This window comes from Ornithorhynchus anatinus, chromosome 12 (assembly GCF_004115215.2).
Source record: "Ornithorhynchus anatinus isolate Pmale09 chromosome 12, mOrnAna1.pri.v4, whole genome shotgun sequence".
Lineage (NCBI taxonomy): Eukaryota > Metazoa > Chordata > Mammalia > Monotremata > Ornithorhynchidae > Ornithorhynchus > Ornithorhynchus anatinus.
Window position 1 is genome coordinate 29,668,132 of NC_041739.1, and position 17,062 is coordinate 29,685,193.

At 41.3% G+C, this 17,062-nt stretch overlaps 1 protein-coding gene across 1 annotated transcript in view; it reads right to left on the reverse strand.

Annotated features, from left to right (window-relative positions):
- The window catches only part of GRID2 (glutamate ionotropic receptor delta type subunit 2), an 873,695-nt gene that overhangs the window by 331,486 nt on the left and 525,147 nt on the right, over positions 1-17,062 (reverse strand). Inside the window, 4 exon segments of the mRNA XM_029076869.1 lie at position 12,134; positions 13,216-13,253; positions 13,256-13,305; positions 13,307-13,496. Coding sequence (XP_028932702.1) covers position 12,134; positions 13,216-13,253; positions 13,256-13,305; positions 13,307-13,496 — 279 coding nt within the window.

The window sequence follows — 17,062 nt, forward strand, 5'->3', positions numbered from 1 at the left end:
TCTAGCTGTCCTCTTGGCCGAGAGTATGCCGATTACTAATCCCTCCCAGAGAAGTGCCCCATGGTTCCACAAAATTACCAAACCCCACAAAATGGTGTGTGATTTCATCATGTTACATTCATGCCCAGTGCCACGTGTGACTTTACACACATTTCCCTGTCTGGAATTCACAAGAGTCATCAGTGGCCTTACTATCAGGATGTCAAATTGGGCGAAAAGCCACCTCAGAATACATTTCCTGGTTGAAGAGATCAGAAAGCAGCAGAATATATGGCCCTTGTTTATCTAGATGACATAGTGCGTACTAAGGCAAAGAAAAGAGTTCAGTGATGAGTACGAATTAATTATGTGTTTATCGAGGCACAGTGAAGTAGCTGAGAACTGGAACTTGGGAAGGGGCCAAATGAGTAATAAACAGCTTTAGATTGTCTAGAGACAGACTTGAGAATATTACAGTCATCAGGCAGATGAAAACAGCCTCAGGGTAATTATGAGCATTTGCAATCGATTAAGGAGAATGTGGCAATTTTATGAGTCTTTATTAAACTCACATCAACACTAAATGCTATGAAAGTGGGTGTGATTCTAAGAATGGGCCTGGCAGGTCAAGGCAGTCCCATTTCCATGGAGGTGGCCCAGTGGCGTGTTTTTGTATAAAATCTGAGGATGGAAGGTGAGCTTTGGGCAGTCCTCATTATCGCTGGGGGGGGTGCAGAGTTGAGGGCAAGGAGAGAGAGTGGGGAGGAGAGAGCAGCATTTTGTGGACTTGCAACCTCACATTGCCATGTGACAGGCATATGGTGGCAGCCTGGGACTACCGTAGAAAGGCGGTGAATGAGTTTTCTGCTTTGGAAAGGAATCTGGTGACAGCAGTAATGATTGTGGTACTGGTTAAGTGCTTACTATATGCCAAGGACTGTACTAAGCACTGGGGTTGGTACAAGATCATCAGTTCAGGCACAGTCCTTGTCCCACATGGACCTCACAGGGCAAAGTAACAGGGAGGGCAGGTACTCAATCCCCATTTTACAGTTGAAAAAACTAAGGCATGGAGAAATTAAAGTGACTTGCCCAAGGTCACACTGTAGGCAAGTGATGGAGCTGGATTAGAACCCAGGTGCTAGGACTCCCAGGTCTCTGTCTTTCCATTAGACTATGCAGTTTGGGGCTTGGGGCTTCATTATCAAGTGAATGAATCAATCAACTGTATTTACTGAGAGCATACTTTGTTCTTGGGAGAGTACAATAGAGTTAGTAACATGATCCCTACCTTCAAGGAGTTTATAGTCCACATGTTTAGCATTTGCTAAACGTAATTATGAGTAGGAGGAAGCAATAGAGTTTAAAAACATATGTAAGTTTACAGGGGACAGAGGTGGAGTGAGTACCCAGTGCTTAAGTGACCCAAAGTATTGAAGTGGCAGTAGATGGGGAAATAAAGTAGAAAGATAAAGATTCATCAGGGAACGGCCTCCTAGAGGAGATGTGAGTTTGAAAGAGTTTTGAAGATGGGGAGAGCAGTGGTCTCCAGATATGAAGACGGGAGATCGTGGAAGATGAACTACAAGACTTAGGCAGCAGTTAACATGAAAATGAGGTACAGTGAGTAGATTGGATTGAGAGGAGTGAATTGAGTCAGGTGGGAAGAAGTGGGAGAGGAGGATCAAAAGGAGTGGGGAGAGAGCGCTGTTTCAGTGCTTTTAAAGGCAGCAAGTGAATTGGAGCAAGCCACTCTTGGGACAGGTTCATTAACTAAAATCAAAATGGCCATAAGACTCAATTAAGTCTTTTATTTGAATGCCACAATTTAGCATTCTAGCAGGGATGAGAAAACGAAAAGGCCTGTATCTTCTGTGGACTAATCTAGAGATTCTGGGCCATCCACCCAATCCTGGAATGAAATTTTGCTTCTCCCGACAGACCCAAACATTTTTCACAACAACCTGTCAAGGGATGTGACTGGATTTACTTTTTAGGCAAGCCCAAACTCTCCTGCTTCTTTGCCATTTAACCAAACCTTAAATAGGGATTACAATGAATGCAACCCCCTCCCAACACTGCTGAATCAGAGATCAGATAAGAATGATGGAAACACAAGCCATGAGCAAAGTGAAAGTGCAGAACAATTTCACTCTGAGTTTCTCATTTTCTAACTTGAATTTGAAGGGATCCAATAAAATACACTTGGACAACCAAGGTGAAAATGACCGGGGTGGTGGAAATAAAAAGGAACGGGGAGAGGGAGGGCATTAGAAGGGGGAGCCTGGTTGGATTCAAGATAATTGAGGGCATAGTGGCCCAACCCCCAAACAAAGCAATGAACGCTGTTATGTGAGTCAGTAAATATCACTGATTGACTGATTTCAGTAAAAGTTTCCTGTTTTTCAACATCATAGAAGGCTTTGGTTAATCAAAAAAGGCCTGTCATTTTAGACAGGACAGCCCAAAGGGGGTGAGTTAAGTCCCCTGAGACTGAAAAGGAGCATATATCAGAGTGAATCTTGGTCGTGCTTACGTTCAAAATATCAACGCAGGATTAGGCATTGATCAGATTTAGTCGATAACTTCACTGTTGGAGTTGTTAAAGAGAAAATAATGGTGGCTAATCACAGTGCAGCAGACCAATCTGAGGAACATCAGAGGTAAGAGGAGATCACTGATCTGGATAGCCGAGGTGGTTGACATCCTATTAGCAGAGAGTTTATGCAAATACCACCGGGGAACTGCATTGCTGAGGAATAGGATCAAACTTGGGCAATTCCTTCTGCATTAGGGATGTCAGCCTAATTTGTCACTGTTATGAAGGCTCTCAATGCCAGTTGGTTAAGGGTCCAGAGAGCAACACTTTCTCAGTAGTCTCCATGGATTTACCAAATTCAAACCACTGACCACTCTAATAGGCACTGGTTCTGAACTTCTGACATCAGTGTTGTGAGTAAAATAATATCTCCTCCAGAGCTACACATTTGGGTTGTTCTATTCGAGGAGTTTACCTATAAATCAATAGGACGTGGTATTTAATTCCTTAGAATATAATCACGTTAAGGGTTCAACAAATTAAGTCAAGAGTTATATGAACTGGAAAACTTGCTATTCAAAGGCCATTTAAGGGGCTTCCCTGGTGAGTTTTGTTAAAACTATGAACGTTGGTCCTGCAGGAGGAGTTTGCTGTAGTAAATCCCAGTACACCGTGAACTACCCTGGAACAAGAGAAGTAGAATGGGCTGAGTGGTTCCTGATTGCAAGAATTATTTTTTATTTACATTTATCCTAGAATGAGATATCTACGATAATTATCCTCATTCTAGGATAATGAGACTCAGCGTGCCTAGTGGTAAGAGCATGGATGTGGGAACCAGAGACCTAGGGTCCTAATCCTGACTCTGTCACTTGTCTGATATGTGACCTTGATAAATCATAAAACTTCTCTGTGCCTCAGTTTCCTCATCCATAAACTGGGGATTCAATACCTGTTCTCCCTCCTATCTAGACTCTGAACTTCGTGTTTGACAGGGACTGTCACCGACCTGATCATCTTGTATCTCCCTGAGCGCTTAATACCATGATTCAATCAATGAATCATATTTATTGGGCACCTACTGCGTGCAGATCACAGTATTAGGCACTTGAGAGAGAGAATACAATAACACAGATTCGGTAGGCATGCTCCCTGCCCACCAGGAGTTTATAGTCTAAATAATTATTAATAGTTTTATTATCACTATTAGAATGGCACTTTGTTCCAAGTCATCTTTCCGGCCTTCCTCCCAAGAGACCGAACTATGTACTACAAATCTACTACTGACACAAGGAAGAACCAGGAGTTCAAGAGCCAATGACTAAAATTATCACTGACTCAGAGTTTGGTTAAAATCATGAGGTGCAAAACACAGCTCTGCCTAATTACAAGTTAAGAGAGACTGTAGGGAAACGAGTCACCACTAATACAGGCAAAATAAATTTTCTTCATAATCGAGTAGGTAATAGGCTTTTGGTAATCCAAAAATGGTAAATTATCAATTTCCATCAAAGTGTCCATCAAAAAGCCTAGCTGTAAGTGCCACATCTAATAGGTACTATGAATTTGGATGCATGTGTATTCTGTTTGTCTTCAGGAAAGTATGAATAACATAATTTGCCTCAGATTTCATCAGTCTCCCAGGACAAAATACATTTTGAACTTCCTGAAAGAACTTAAGTTCTTTCATTTCACTGATGGTCTAAAATATATATATATATATCCCAAAATATTTAAAAAAACAATACTCTGTATTAAATGGCAATGAAATTTGACTAAAGAATCCGACATTAAATGACTTACCAGTCTAAATATCCTGCTAATGTTGAAGTTAACTTTCCTTTAAGAAAACTACTGAATCATAATGTTTCATTCATTCTTCAAATTATATGTGATATTTGGAGATTAAATCATCTGGCTAATTATATGTAGTGATTAGTGCCATGCTATTGTTACAAGCATTTTTCTTCAATTTCCATTTTTTTCCCTAGTGGAAAGAGGAAACGGAAGTTTCAGGCAGGAAATTATATACTGGTCTAGGTAGCAATAGAAAACTAGAATTCTTTTCATCTTCATATGTAAAAGAAAATGGCTAGAAGTGAATATGTAAGCACATTCATCCAGCATCCAGTACTCCTATAACAGGACTGCATTCTTGGAACACATAGCTTTCTTGGAAAACTTTGTGGTTAGAAAAACTTATTCTGGAGTTCTTGGCTATTTGAGCAGCTACCCATGCATTAGCGGGTAGCGGGTAGAAAGTAGCGGTTTCTTCTAATAACATGGCTCACTGGGCCCATACGGGTTCATGTGGTGAAAGAACTGTCTCTAATTCCTGAACAGTGTTCTAGCCAGAACATAAGTTATGGCAGAACTGAGGATATCCTATTTCATATTTTGATCCTCTATGGATTCTAAGATTGCTTTCTCTTCATTTTCCTACCACTTGCAATATAGAATTTTGATGAGTTGTTAGTCATTTTATGTCCAGGGAACCCTTCTGTTTTTTCATGAGCTTTAACATTTTCTTGGAAATAGGAAATCACATCTGTCAAAATCATAACTTCAGAATTAGAATGAGTTTGAACACAAGAGGCTCGAAAGGATTAGAGATCCACTGAATACTGCTTTCTTCACCTCTATTCCAGGAACTTTGGATGCATTTGGCCCTCTTTCCAAGACTCTTGCCCACCATATTCTGATTTTTGAGCATCTTGTGTGATTCTATGTCTCCATCCCTTTGATCATTTCTGTTATTTTTTATCGTATTTTCAAAGTGAGAAAATTCCATGATTATATACGGGGGTTTATTTTATTTTAATGTTTTTGTTGCATTTTTTCATTGCTGCCCAATAATGAGCCAGTGATTTTAAAGAAAAGTTAATGTTGACTACAAGACCTCTTTCTTAACTTCTTTACAGTTCTGGTTGCTGGGTGGTACTTCAGGAAACAGATTTGCGATGAATCCGGGGGATGACAGGAAGGGATTACTGTAAAGGTTTTGATGGTATTCCCTGCATTTCTGATGAGTCTGATGTTTAATAGAGATCAGATGTTAAACAAAGATGCTTAACAAAAAAAAGTGTGGCCCCCTAGATAGAGCATGGTCCTGGGAGTCAGAGGTCCTGGGTTCTAATTTTAGCTCCGCGATTTGTCTGCTATTCTTGTCTTCACTTCTCTGGGACTCAGTTACCTCATCTGTAAAATGAGGATTAAGACTGTGAGTCCCATGTGGGACAGGAACTGTGTCCAACCTGATTAGCTTATAACTATCCAGTGTGTATTATAGTTCCTGACACATAGTAAGTGCTTAACAAATACCATTAAAAAAATTCACTCCACCTTGACTTGTTGTGGTTTGAATCTACACTCCAATTCTGTGTGGGCATAGTTTTTGAGTCGTCCTTCCAGGAATCTTCCAGCGAGGCTTCACCAACAATGGTGAATAGGGTTAGCTTGTTTTATGCCAATACCAGGCTGTGATTAATGGCAACTTCAAGCTGGCAACACTGATGTTACATTATTTCATGCAAAAAACCCAGTTAGTTTGTAGCTAGCAACTTGATGTTTTCATTGCGCCCATAAAAAAAGCTATAAATGCTAAATTTGCAGAACTGGGAGAAGCAGCATGGCCAAGAAACAACATGGCCTAGTGGATAGAGCATGGGCCTGCCTGGGTTCTAATCCTGGCTCTGCCACTTGCCTGCTGTGTGATCTTGGGCAAGTCACCTCATTTCTCTTTGTCTCAGTTACCTCATCTGTAAAATGGGGATTAAGACTTTGAGCCCCATGTGGGACAGGAACTGTGTCATAAGAAGTGTTTAACAAATACCATAAAACAAAACAAAACTATTCTGAGGATGTCCAAAGGCTTTCCATATCTTTGTGCTGTCTGGAAGGATAGTATCCCCTTTAACAAATGCAGGAGTAGTATAGAATAGTTGGAGATCTGAAACAATCACCTAGGCAGCAACAACAGAAATATTTAAATTCCTTTGTGCTCCAGACCCTGAGTTTCCATCTATGAATGGGAGTCTGAAAGAAATATTTATTTTCTTAGCCATTTTCCTGATGTTTTTGACACTGACTTGGGAAGCAGTTTTAGCATTTTGTTAAGGAGATTTCATTCATGTAGATTGAAAAATATTTTGGCCACCCTACCTTTCACAGCCTTTATTCAAGCAATTAGTGAATTAACCTAGACAAATTCAAACTTTCAGAATTTAGGAATTTTAGAGTTTACAAAGATTTAAAAAACCATAAAAGAATAAAAAAAAGCATCTTGTCTCTCTCCACACCAAAGAAATAGCCCTGCTGTCAGTCCAGTGAAAAAAGCTAAGTAGTAATACTAATAATAGTAGCAATAGTGTTTATTAAATGTCTTCTGTGTGCAAAACACTCTGCTAAGTGTTGGGAAAAATACTCACGGCAACTTTACGCCTGGTCCCTGGCCCTCAAAGGCTCAAAATCTAGCAATCTAAGACTCTGTTTTCTTGTTGGTAAGTCAGAACAGACATGAAGCTTTGATCATAATTAAGTGAATTCGTAAAGATCCTCCTCTATGAACTAAATTCACGGAGTCTAAGGAAACTCCAAAGAACAAATTTGGATACTTTTTTCTCAGCTCAGGGGCCCTGCCTGAGAGGGAGATTTGGGGATAGCACACCGAAAGGTGTATAATAAAAATTACTCGGAAAAATAAGGAAACAACAATGATAAATACATACAATTTAAAGGGTATTATGGCTAGAGGAGCAGGGTTTTAGTTTTATGCAGCTTGGAATCCCAAAAATTCACATCCACAGCTCCAGCAAAAGTGGGGCCGGTGAGGCAACCTGCTGCAGTTACTTTGGCCATAAAGCTTTTTTACACACTTCACAATGGTGAAATAGTTCTGCCCATCTACTCTTTCACTGAACTCTGTGTCCTAGGACACATGGCCAGCAGGACAAGAGTCAAGGAGCCACAGCACCAACCTTAAGAAAAATTAGGTGCTTTCTCAGTCCAAAGCTTAGGATCAAGGCTGGTCCATCATGCCTATGGGAGATTCCATCATCAGAGAAACAAAAACCATGACAAGCTGAGACCTTTTGGATCCAGTTCCCTTAATCTCCTCATTGTTTCAAGCAAAGTTCTGAATCTTTTCTTTTATTCTCTCTGAAAGCCCCATCTCAGCTTTCAAAGACTCCCTTTCTTGTTGGTAAAAGAAACCAGAGCAGACATTTTTACTCTGAAGCTTTAATCGTAATTAATTGCACTGAAAAAGATTCCTCTAATGAACTCAATTCAGGAGTCTAAGGGAAATCCAAAGAACAAATTTGGGATACTTTGTTCAGCTCAGCAGGTGCCTGTCTCTGTAACTAGTTGATGCTCGATCATTTCTCCTCTGAAAGACCATTCCTGAAACCAAAGATAAAAGTGAAGTGCAAGTCCAGCCAAAGAATTAAAATCCGATGGCACTGATCTCCAAATATGCAAAAGAGACTCTCTCACAGGTACGAGAATATTGACTTGTTTGATTAATACTTTGGATTCCAATAATAGGAGTTTTAGTAACAGGATTTATAGTAAAAATATCAAACAAATTTTATTTCCCTGAATAAGGATTTCCTAGAAAAGAGAGATTTTAAGGATCTGCGAAGTTTTTCTTCGAGAACTATTTGAGTAAAAGCCCAAATCAAGTTCATTAAGACAACATGAAAAAAGCACAATAAATTTTGACACTTTTGAAACTCTGCCACCATAAAGCCCACCTTTTCTTATTTTCTGAATACAAAAATAAACAGGTGTATGAAGCGGGGGAAAGTTTCAAATTAGAGGCTTTCAAACATGCTCTAATTGGTCTGGGATTAGAAACCAAAATGCTTACACTCTCCATAAATTAACAAAACAAAAACGAATGAGAACATCCTTGTTGTCAGGAAGAAACACAACTGCTCCTTGAGTGTTTTGCATCAGCCGATAAACACTTTGGACTGACAGTCTGAAAAAGACCGAAGTCATACTCCAAACATAGGCAAACCCCACTCCTGTTCTAATGGTATGCATCAGTGGTAACGTAGGTCATCGAATAGTAAAAAATATATTTGTTAAGCACTTACTATGTGTCAAATACTCTTCTAATGGGGTACATTTAAGTTATTAATCAGTCAGAAACAGTTCCTGTCTAATATGGACTCAAAGTCTACGTATGAGGAGAACAGGCTCTGATCCCATTTTGCACTTGAGAAACTGAAGCACAGAAATTAATTACTTGCCCAAAGTCAACACAGCAGAGAAGTGGCAGGGGAATGAGGCACAATGTTTGGTTATATTTGAGGAACTGGATGAGTTGTTAGAGAGGAACAAAAGTAGTGGGGAAAGAGTTGACTGTTTGCCTAAAAGTTGATGGTGAGAAATTCTTGCATGAGCAGAGAAATGAAATTATGTAGATTTGAGTGGGAGACATGCATAAAACAATGTTTCAGAAAAATGTAGACAACCTATAAGTATGACTGCAGAAGAACAGGTTGCAGCCAGAGAAGTCACTTGCAACAGTGTACCTAGTGAAAATGTACAGTTCAAGAGTCCGATCCCAATCTAATCCTGCTCTCCACTTACTACTGTTGATGGGAAGTCATTTAACTTCTCTGTAAAATGGATTCAGTACCTAATTGTGACCCCATATGAGACAGGATCATTCAATCTGAAACTGTATCTACCCCAGCATACTAACATTGCACATAGTAAACTTGACCACGCCACAAATATTAATATCATTATTGCCTGAAGCTATGCATAGTCAAATCAGAGACCAATGCTAAATCAGCTGGCATGGAGGAGTGGAAGAGTAGTTGAGTTCTGTAAAAAAAAAATATAAATTGTTTGCTAGTGATTAAAAGAAGAAAGTAAAAGAATAATGCCAAAGTAGCTGATTGTAGATGGCAGGATAGTTGTTGTCCACTGATGGAAAGTCAGAGATGAAAGATAATAGTTTAATAGTAGGAGTAATAATGAGCATAAAGATAAAAAACAAAATATATGGAATTGAGTTTTTAATGCTTACTCATTCTCCGTCTGACCTTAACACAACGAATTGTACCACTCAGCATCTTTTAAGCAATGCTCAACCAGATGCGCACATCTGGGGAGGCTACTGTAAGTCCACCCCAGATTTCTGCATGTCCTTGTTAAGATCTACGACTGTCACACAGCAGTAGTGCTTTCTCTTCTTCCCAGTGTTATGGTTAATTGAGCAGATCAGCATATCTTCTTCTCCTTTTTTCCTTTTAGGAACTATATCTACACAGTCTCCTCATCTGGAAACATATTCTCCAGTTTCAATGGCAGAGTTCTGAAAATCTGACATCCACACTCTCCTCTTACGCCAGCCAGTGCTCTGTGCTTGTCCCTTCCTGTGTGCTAACATGCCTAGTGAGAAACATGGGCCTGGGATCAGAAGATCTGGTTCTAAACCCATCTTTGCCATTGTCTCCTTGTGACCTTGGCAAGTAATTAACTTCTTGGGCCTAGTTTCCTCAACTGTAAAATAGAAATACTAGTCTCTCTCCTACTTACACTTAGCCCCATATAGACAGACTGTATCTGATCTAATTAACTGTATCTCTCCCATGATTAGAACAGTGTACACATAGTAATGCTAACTAATACCGTTGAAAAAAAAAAAAAAACACATACCAGGATCAGAGGGCCCACAATGGCAAAAATGTCTACCAACTCATTATAGTGTGCTCTCCAAGCTAGCACATGCTCTGCACACAGTAAGCACTCAATATATACAATTAATGGATTGAGTGACTGACCTGGTTTGAAAACCACTCTGCCACCTGCCTGGTGATACCTTGGCAATACTCTATGTCTCATTTCCTTATCTTTAAAATGGGACTAAATTCTTGTCTCCCTCTCCCTATACAGGGAGCATCCAATCTGAAACTTGCATCTTCTACACACTTAGCACAGTGTTCATACAGTAAGCATTAACAATATTATTATTATTTCCCAGTCGAACCAGATTCATATGCACATTAAGTCGTTCTGTTTTTGGCGTGTTTTAAGATCTTAGCAACGCATCAGGAACTTCATGGACTTTCCCAAAATACAAACAAGCAGCACATCGTAGTAGATCGAGCACGTCTGGGAGTCAGAAGTACCTGGGTTCTAATCCCAGCTCTGTCACTTGCGTATGATTTCAGACAACTGACAACTTCCCTGTCCTCATTACCGCATCCTAAAATAGGGATTAAGACTGAATCTTAGAAAAACATAACTATGTGTCCAACCTGATTAGCTTTACCTATTCATCATTCAATAGTATTTTGAGCGCTTACTATGTGCAGAGCACTTACTAAGCGCTTGGAATGAACAATCGGCAACAGATAGAGACAGTCCCTGCCGTTACGGCTTACAGTCTAATCGGGGAGACGGACAGACAAAACAATGGCAATAAACAGCCAAGGGGAGAACATCTCGTAAAAACCGATGGCAACTAAATAGAATCGAGTGATGTACAATTCATTAACAAAATAAATAGGTAACGAAAATATATACAGTTGAGGACGAGACAGTGCTGTGAGGAAGGAGAGGTGAGGAGCAAGGAAAAGGGAAAATGAGCTTTAGCTGCGAGAGTAAAGGGATGCAGAGGAGTAGAGGGGAAGAGGAGCTCAGTCTGGAACGCCTCTTGAGGAGGTGATTTTAAGTAGGTTTTGAAGAAGGAAAGAGAATCAGTTTGGCGAGTGAGGAGGAGGCGTTCCGGGACCGCGGAGAGACGTGACCGGGTCGACGGCAGAATAGCGAGATCGAGGGACGGCGAGAGTGGCGCGGAGAGCGGAGCGTGTGGTGGTTGAGAAAGAGAAAGAGAGGAGAGGTAGGAAGGGCAAGTGATGAGAGCCTCGAAGCCTAGAGTGAGGAGTTTTTGTTTGGACGGAGTCGATGGGCAACCACTGGAGTGTTTAACATGCCCAGATCGTTCTGCGAGAAGATGAGCCGGCAGCGATGAAGAATAGACCGGAGCGGGCGAGAGAGGAGGAAGGGAGGTCGGAGAGAAGGCTGACACGGTATCTAGCCGGATATAACAAGAGCCCGTAATAGTAAGTAGCCGTTTGGTGGAGAGGAAAGGGCGGATCTTGGCGATATTGTAGAGGTGAAACCGGCAGGTCTCGTAACGGATAGGATGTGTGGGGTGAACGAAGACGAGTCAAGGATGACACGAGATTGCGGGCCTGAGAGACGGGAAGGATGGTCGTGCCATCCACTGATAGAGAAGTCTGGGAGAGGACCGGGTTTGGGAGGGAAGATGAGGAGCTCAGTCTCGCTCATGTTGAGTTTTAGGTGGCGGGCCGACATCCAGGTGGAGATGTCCCGGACAGGAGGAGATGCGACCTGAAGGAGGAGGGGAGAGGACAGGGCGGAGATGTAGATCTGGTCATCTGCGTAGAGATGCTAGTCAAAGCCGTGAGAGCAAATGAGTTCACCGAGGGAGTGAGTGTAAACGAGGGCTATCACAGTGCCTAGGAAATAGTAAGTGCTTAAAAAATACCATAAAAAATGGGGTATATCACTTGAAGCAATCAGAATAAGGACAGTTTTCATTTTTGCTCCTCTTCACCATCCTTGAACCCTGTCCTGTCATGGTCACCCAGATAGCCAGGTCAGGGCCCCCAATCTGCAGCTACATGAGGGTCACAGCATGTCACAGTGAACCTGGCAAGTCAAGAAACATCTAGAATCACTTAAGAAAGCACTTCTGAACCCATCACCTAGCTCACCCATCCAAACTAAGACCTGACTCTTTACAAAAACAGCAGCATAGAACGAAAACCAGCATGGCCTGGTGGATAGAGCATGGACCGATCAGAATGACCTGGTTCTAATCTGGCTCTGCCACATGCCTTCTATGTGACCTTGGGCAAGTCACTTCACTTCTCTGTGCCTCCGCTACCTTGTCTGTAAAATGGAGATTAAGACTGTGTGCCGCATGTGGCACAGGGACTGTGTCCACTCTCGTTACCTTGTATCTATCCCAGTGCTTAAAACAGTGCCTGCCACACAGTAAGTGCTTAACAACTCTCATATAAAAAAGAAACCCCACAAGCTAGAAACAGTCACTTTTGCTTTCATAAACAATCTCTGAGCAGCACTATCTTCTTTCACCACACCAAACCAAGGGTGGGGATGAGTTGGGTAATAAATGTGCTAGTTGTTCAATCAATCAATTGCACTTATTGAGTATATAAATCATGGTACTAAGGGCTTGGGAAAGTAATCCATAACAGAGTTGGTAAGCACTTACTATGTGTTTGAGCAATGGTACTGAGTGTTGGGGTAGATATAAAATAATCAGGTCCACATAGGGCTCAGGCTCACAGTATAAGAGGGAGAACAGGTACTAAAAACCTCGCTTTGTAGATGAGGAAGCTGGGGCACATAGAAGTGAAGTGACTGGGCTTAAGGTCACACAGCAGGGTAAGTGGCAGAACTGGGATTAGAACTCAGGACTCTGACTTCCAGGCCCATGTTCTTTCTACTAGGCAATATTGCTTCACTGGATGCAGAAATCTGATTCATTCAAGTTCAAAGGGAACCCAAACAGAAACACAACCCAATGTCTACAGTGGCATTGGGACATCCGGGAGAAGTTGAAGATCCCTTCTTGTTGCGATAGGGACCAAAATGGTATGGTACTACATGGTGAGACTTACATATTGGTTATCATAGAAAATGATGAATTTCTGCCAGCATATTCTGTGATCACTCTCAGGATGACATCATTGAGATAGACAGGGGGCGGACGGAGAGGTGTAGTCGTCATTCCTGTTACTCCGGGTGAGTCCACAGCCACTCCGCGGCGTCCCCGCTGTTGAGCGCTGGATGAAGAGATGAGGGATGTGCATGGCATCTGCCAGAGACTGGAGAGACCCTGCTGATGTGCAGCCAATGGAGCTCACGAGGGCCAGGATGCCTTGGTTCATAAGGTCACAGGCTGTAAGAAGCACAGGGACATTCAAGATGATAGTGGGTGGAAGAGTAGAGACATCAGTCAGCAACAACTGCAAAATATCTGTGAACTGGATAGGGCCTCAAAAGGCTAATTAAACCATTTCCCAGATCCCGCTTTTAAATGCTCAGAAGGAAAGAATTGGATCATTTCAAATTCCTCCTCCCAACTCAACCTTCAGTTCTTTTGCAATGGGTGTGACCTTTCATTTCTAACTTCAGTCCCCCAGGCCTGTGCTTTCCTCCCTTCGTTGTGCCCAGGGAGACCCAGGCTATTTAGATAGAGTTTTGACTGCAGAAATTCTCCAGAATCCTAGAGGTTGAGTGTTTGTGGATTTTCTCCCCTTTATTTCCAGAGCCCATATATCAGATTTTGAAAGTTGATGAAAGCAAATTTGTCCAGAAATAATTAAAACAAATTCCAACTGCTTGGGAAGAGATCCATGGCATCAGGGGTGGGCCTGACCTTTTAAAAACACCCTCTTGAAAAACAATGCTTCTGAACTTTAATTTTATTGTTGATTTTCTATGATTCCTTTGGGAGCCACAGCCAGCTTAGGTGTCAAGTACCACCTTATAATGAATAGGCCAGTTAAAGAAGAATGATTTATCGTGGAAGTTCTGAAATCATACACTAATGACATTTTATAAAAATATCCTATACATTTATCTTGATTATTAAGTCAATCATACGTAGCAAAGGAATTAATCCATGATTAGGGTCATGATTTGAAAGATTCCACCTGGATCGATGTGGCAATAAAGAGTCTGTATTGAGCAACAGATGACTAGCCACTGTCACTGATCTATCATTCTATATTGGGAACCATAAAGATTCACCTTTGTAGTTCAGGACACTGGCACATGCAACACTTCTTGTATTCCAGTCTACTTGCTGGATAACTTGATAGCCTGTAAATCTCTCCTCAGGGAGAACAATACCTCTCCTGATTATTCTACACTGGCTGGTCTACCTGTTACTTCACATCTTATCAGTCTGCTGATCTATCACACTGTTCAAGACTTTTTCAACAGGTCTCTAAACAGATGTCTTATTTCTGTTCACCATCCAGAAGTTGAGTATCCCGGTATCATCTATTCTTTCATCTATCCAACCCACTGAATCTATATTGCTTTGAGCACTGACACAATCCTGGCGAGGCTGACTGCATTCCACGACCTCACTCCTGGCGATCTAGGATACTGATAGATGAAGAGAATGAGAGAGTGGATGTGGTAGTGGAAGGGAGTTAGGAGGTGAGGGGTAGACTTTGGGAGATCATGCCTGATAGTTTCTATTTTGAGTGGAGGAGTTAGGAGCACTTAGGGATTCACGAGAGAGGTAAGGGTCTGGAATAATTGGTGGGAGCAGATTGTGACTGTTGAGTTTCTTGGGGGAGGAGAAGAGATGTGCAGTAGAGAGAAGAGGGAAGGGTTATATAAGGATGAATTTTGAAAATGGCCCAAGTCAGTCAGACACCTGGATTTCCCACGACAGTGTTTGGTGGTGCAAACACAAACAGAACTTATGGAAGGTGATTCCAGGGCTAGGGGTTGGTGGGTGTGAGATCAACGGAGGGACGGAGGCTTAGAGTGGTAAATTTGTCAGAGAAGACAATGTCAAGGCTGAGGATTTATGGATCAAGGCTGGTTAGGTTGAGCAGAGAGTCCAAGTTGGACAGCATAAGTGGAGGAGATCAAAGTTCTCTATGGAGAGAGAGCAGTTTCATGGGATGAAATAAGCAAGGTTGTCAGAACCTGGAATTTCAGAGTTGGTGAGGGTAGCAATAGCACAAAGACTAGTGATGATGAGATCTAGCTCATGTCCAGGTTGATAAGTGCGGAGCAGTGCAGTGGAGCAGGCCATCTGCTGAATTAACGAGTGAGAGGAAATGGTGAGGGTCATTAGGAACATCGACTTGAATACTGAAGTCCAAGACTGGAAGTACCTCAACTTCCTCCCACAGACAGATGGATAATGGTCCCAGGTTCTACAGGAAAACCAGTTGGAACTAGAACTCATTGCTCTGGATTTGGAATATGTTTTCTCAGATCCTGTGACTACTTGTCTCTGAAAGTAAAATTGGTGCAAATAGGAAGTTTCCTTTCACTTTTCCATTCTTTTTCTTTTGAAGTTCAATTATTTTCTTTCCTTCCATTGAAAAGGAATGGTACAATGAGCTTCTACCATGTGCAGAGTACTGTACTAAGTACCTGAGAGAGGATAATAGATTTCAATGATAAGGAGCTCACATTCTAGCAGGAGAAGCAAGCAATAAATGTAGAGCTACATAAATAAAGTTAAATAAATGATTCGTTTGTACAAGCTGACCTTTGTGGGGCATATAAAATAAGCTTCCTATAACATTTACATTTATTTTTCTGTTCTGTGAATGTGTGCTGTCATAGGCATCTATATATGTAAAACTACATGAAGATCTAAGCACTGCAGAGCTTGTTTATACTGCATACATAATTGTTTTCAACCATTTCCCAACTTGTGGGTGGGTGATCTGGAGAAAATAATTTGGCTTCTTTGCCTTCATCATTCTATCAATTCCCAGATATTTTCATTTATCCTAATTTTTGCTTACAGGCGCTCACCTCTTCCAAGAATGTCCCAGTTAGTCTGTGTGGAGGAGGATGAAACATTCCTCTTACCCTCCGTGAATTTGGAAAAGGGTGTCTCCCTATACCTTTCCAATGGTATGATCTCCCCTTTATCCATTCTACCCAGGCAGAACTATGGGGATGATTGTGTCAATTCTGATTCTTTTGGTTTTCCTTTCTGCCCTCATATAGCCAAATTCACTTACTCTTCCACAATACATTTTTTTCCTCCATGGGTAAAATGGAGGTCATATTTGCTCCTTTCCTACCTGACAAGTCTTTTGCAATAGGACTTGGAAAATTCAGTGTTTCAGAGGAAAGGCAAAATTGTCAGAAAATGTTTTTTGAATGCTGTATTATTCCTAATTCAATTTTCATTCCCAGGCATTGAGCAAAAGCTTCTTATAGCTGCAGAAGCTGAAAATCACACCAAAAGGAACCTCAGAGAATGAGAGATACTAAAATGCTAGCTGGATGCTCAGGAAATGCTCTTTCAAATGCATTGATGTTTCAGACAGTGGATGGCATGAGTTCACCAAACCTTATCTTCTAAAGACAATTCATTCAAAGCTAGATCTTGGCAAATGATCTCGGTATTTTTCTACACCGCTCCTTTTAAAAGGCCACAATTAATCTCCCCCTTTGTTGTTAAGAAAGTGCTAGCATCTGTGTTATCAATGCATATTATCGAATCCTGGGCTGATGCTACGGACTTAACATAATGAAAGCAGTAATTGACCCTTAACTACATCTCAGCTAATGGATGCTGCAGTTGATTAAAATGAAGTGGAGCTTGAAGATTAAATCAGAGATGAGTAATACGGTTACACAGAATCATTTTCTTTTTCTTGGTGGAGGATGGCGTAGATCACACATGCACACACAGACCACATCCCCCCCCCCCCAAAGATGGGGAGTCCATCATTTCAAAGGTTTGTGCTA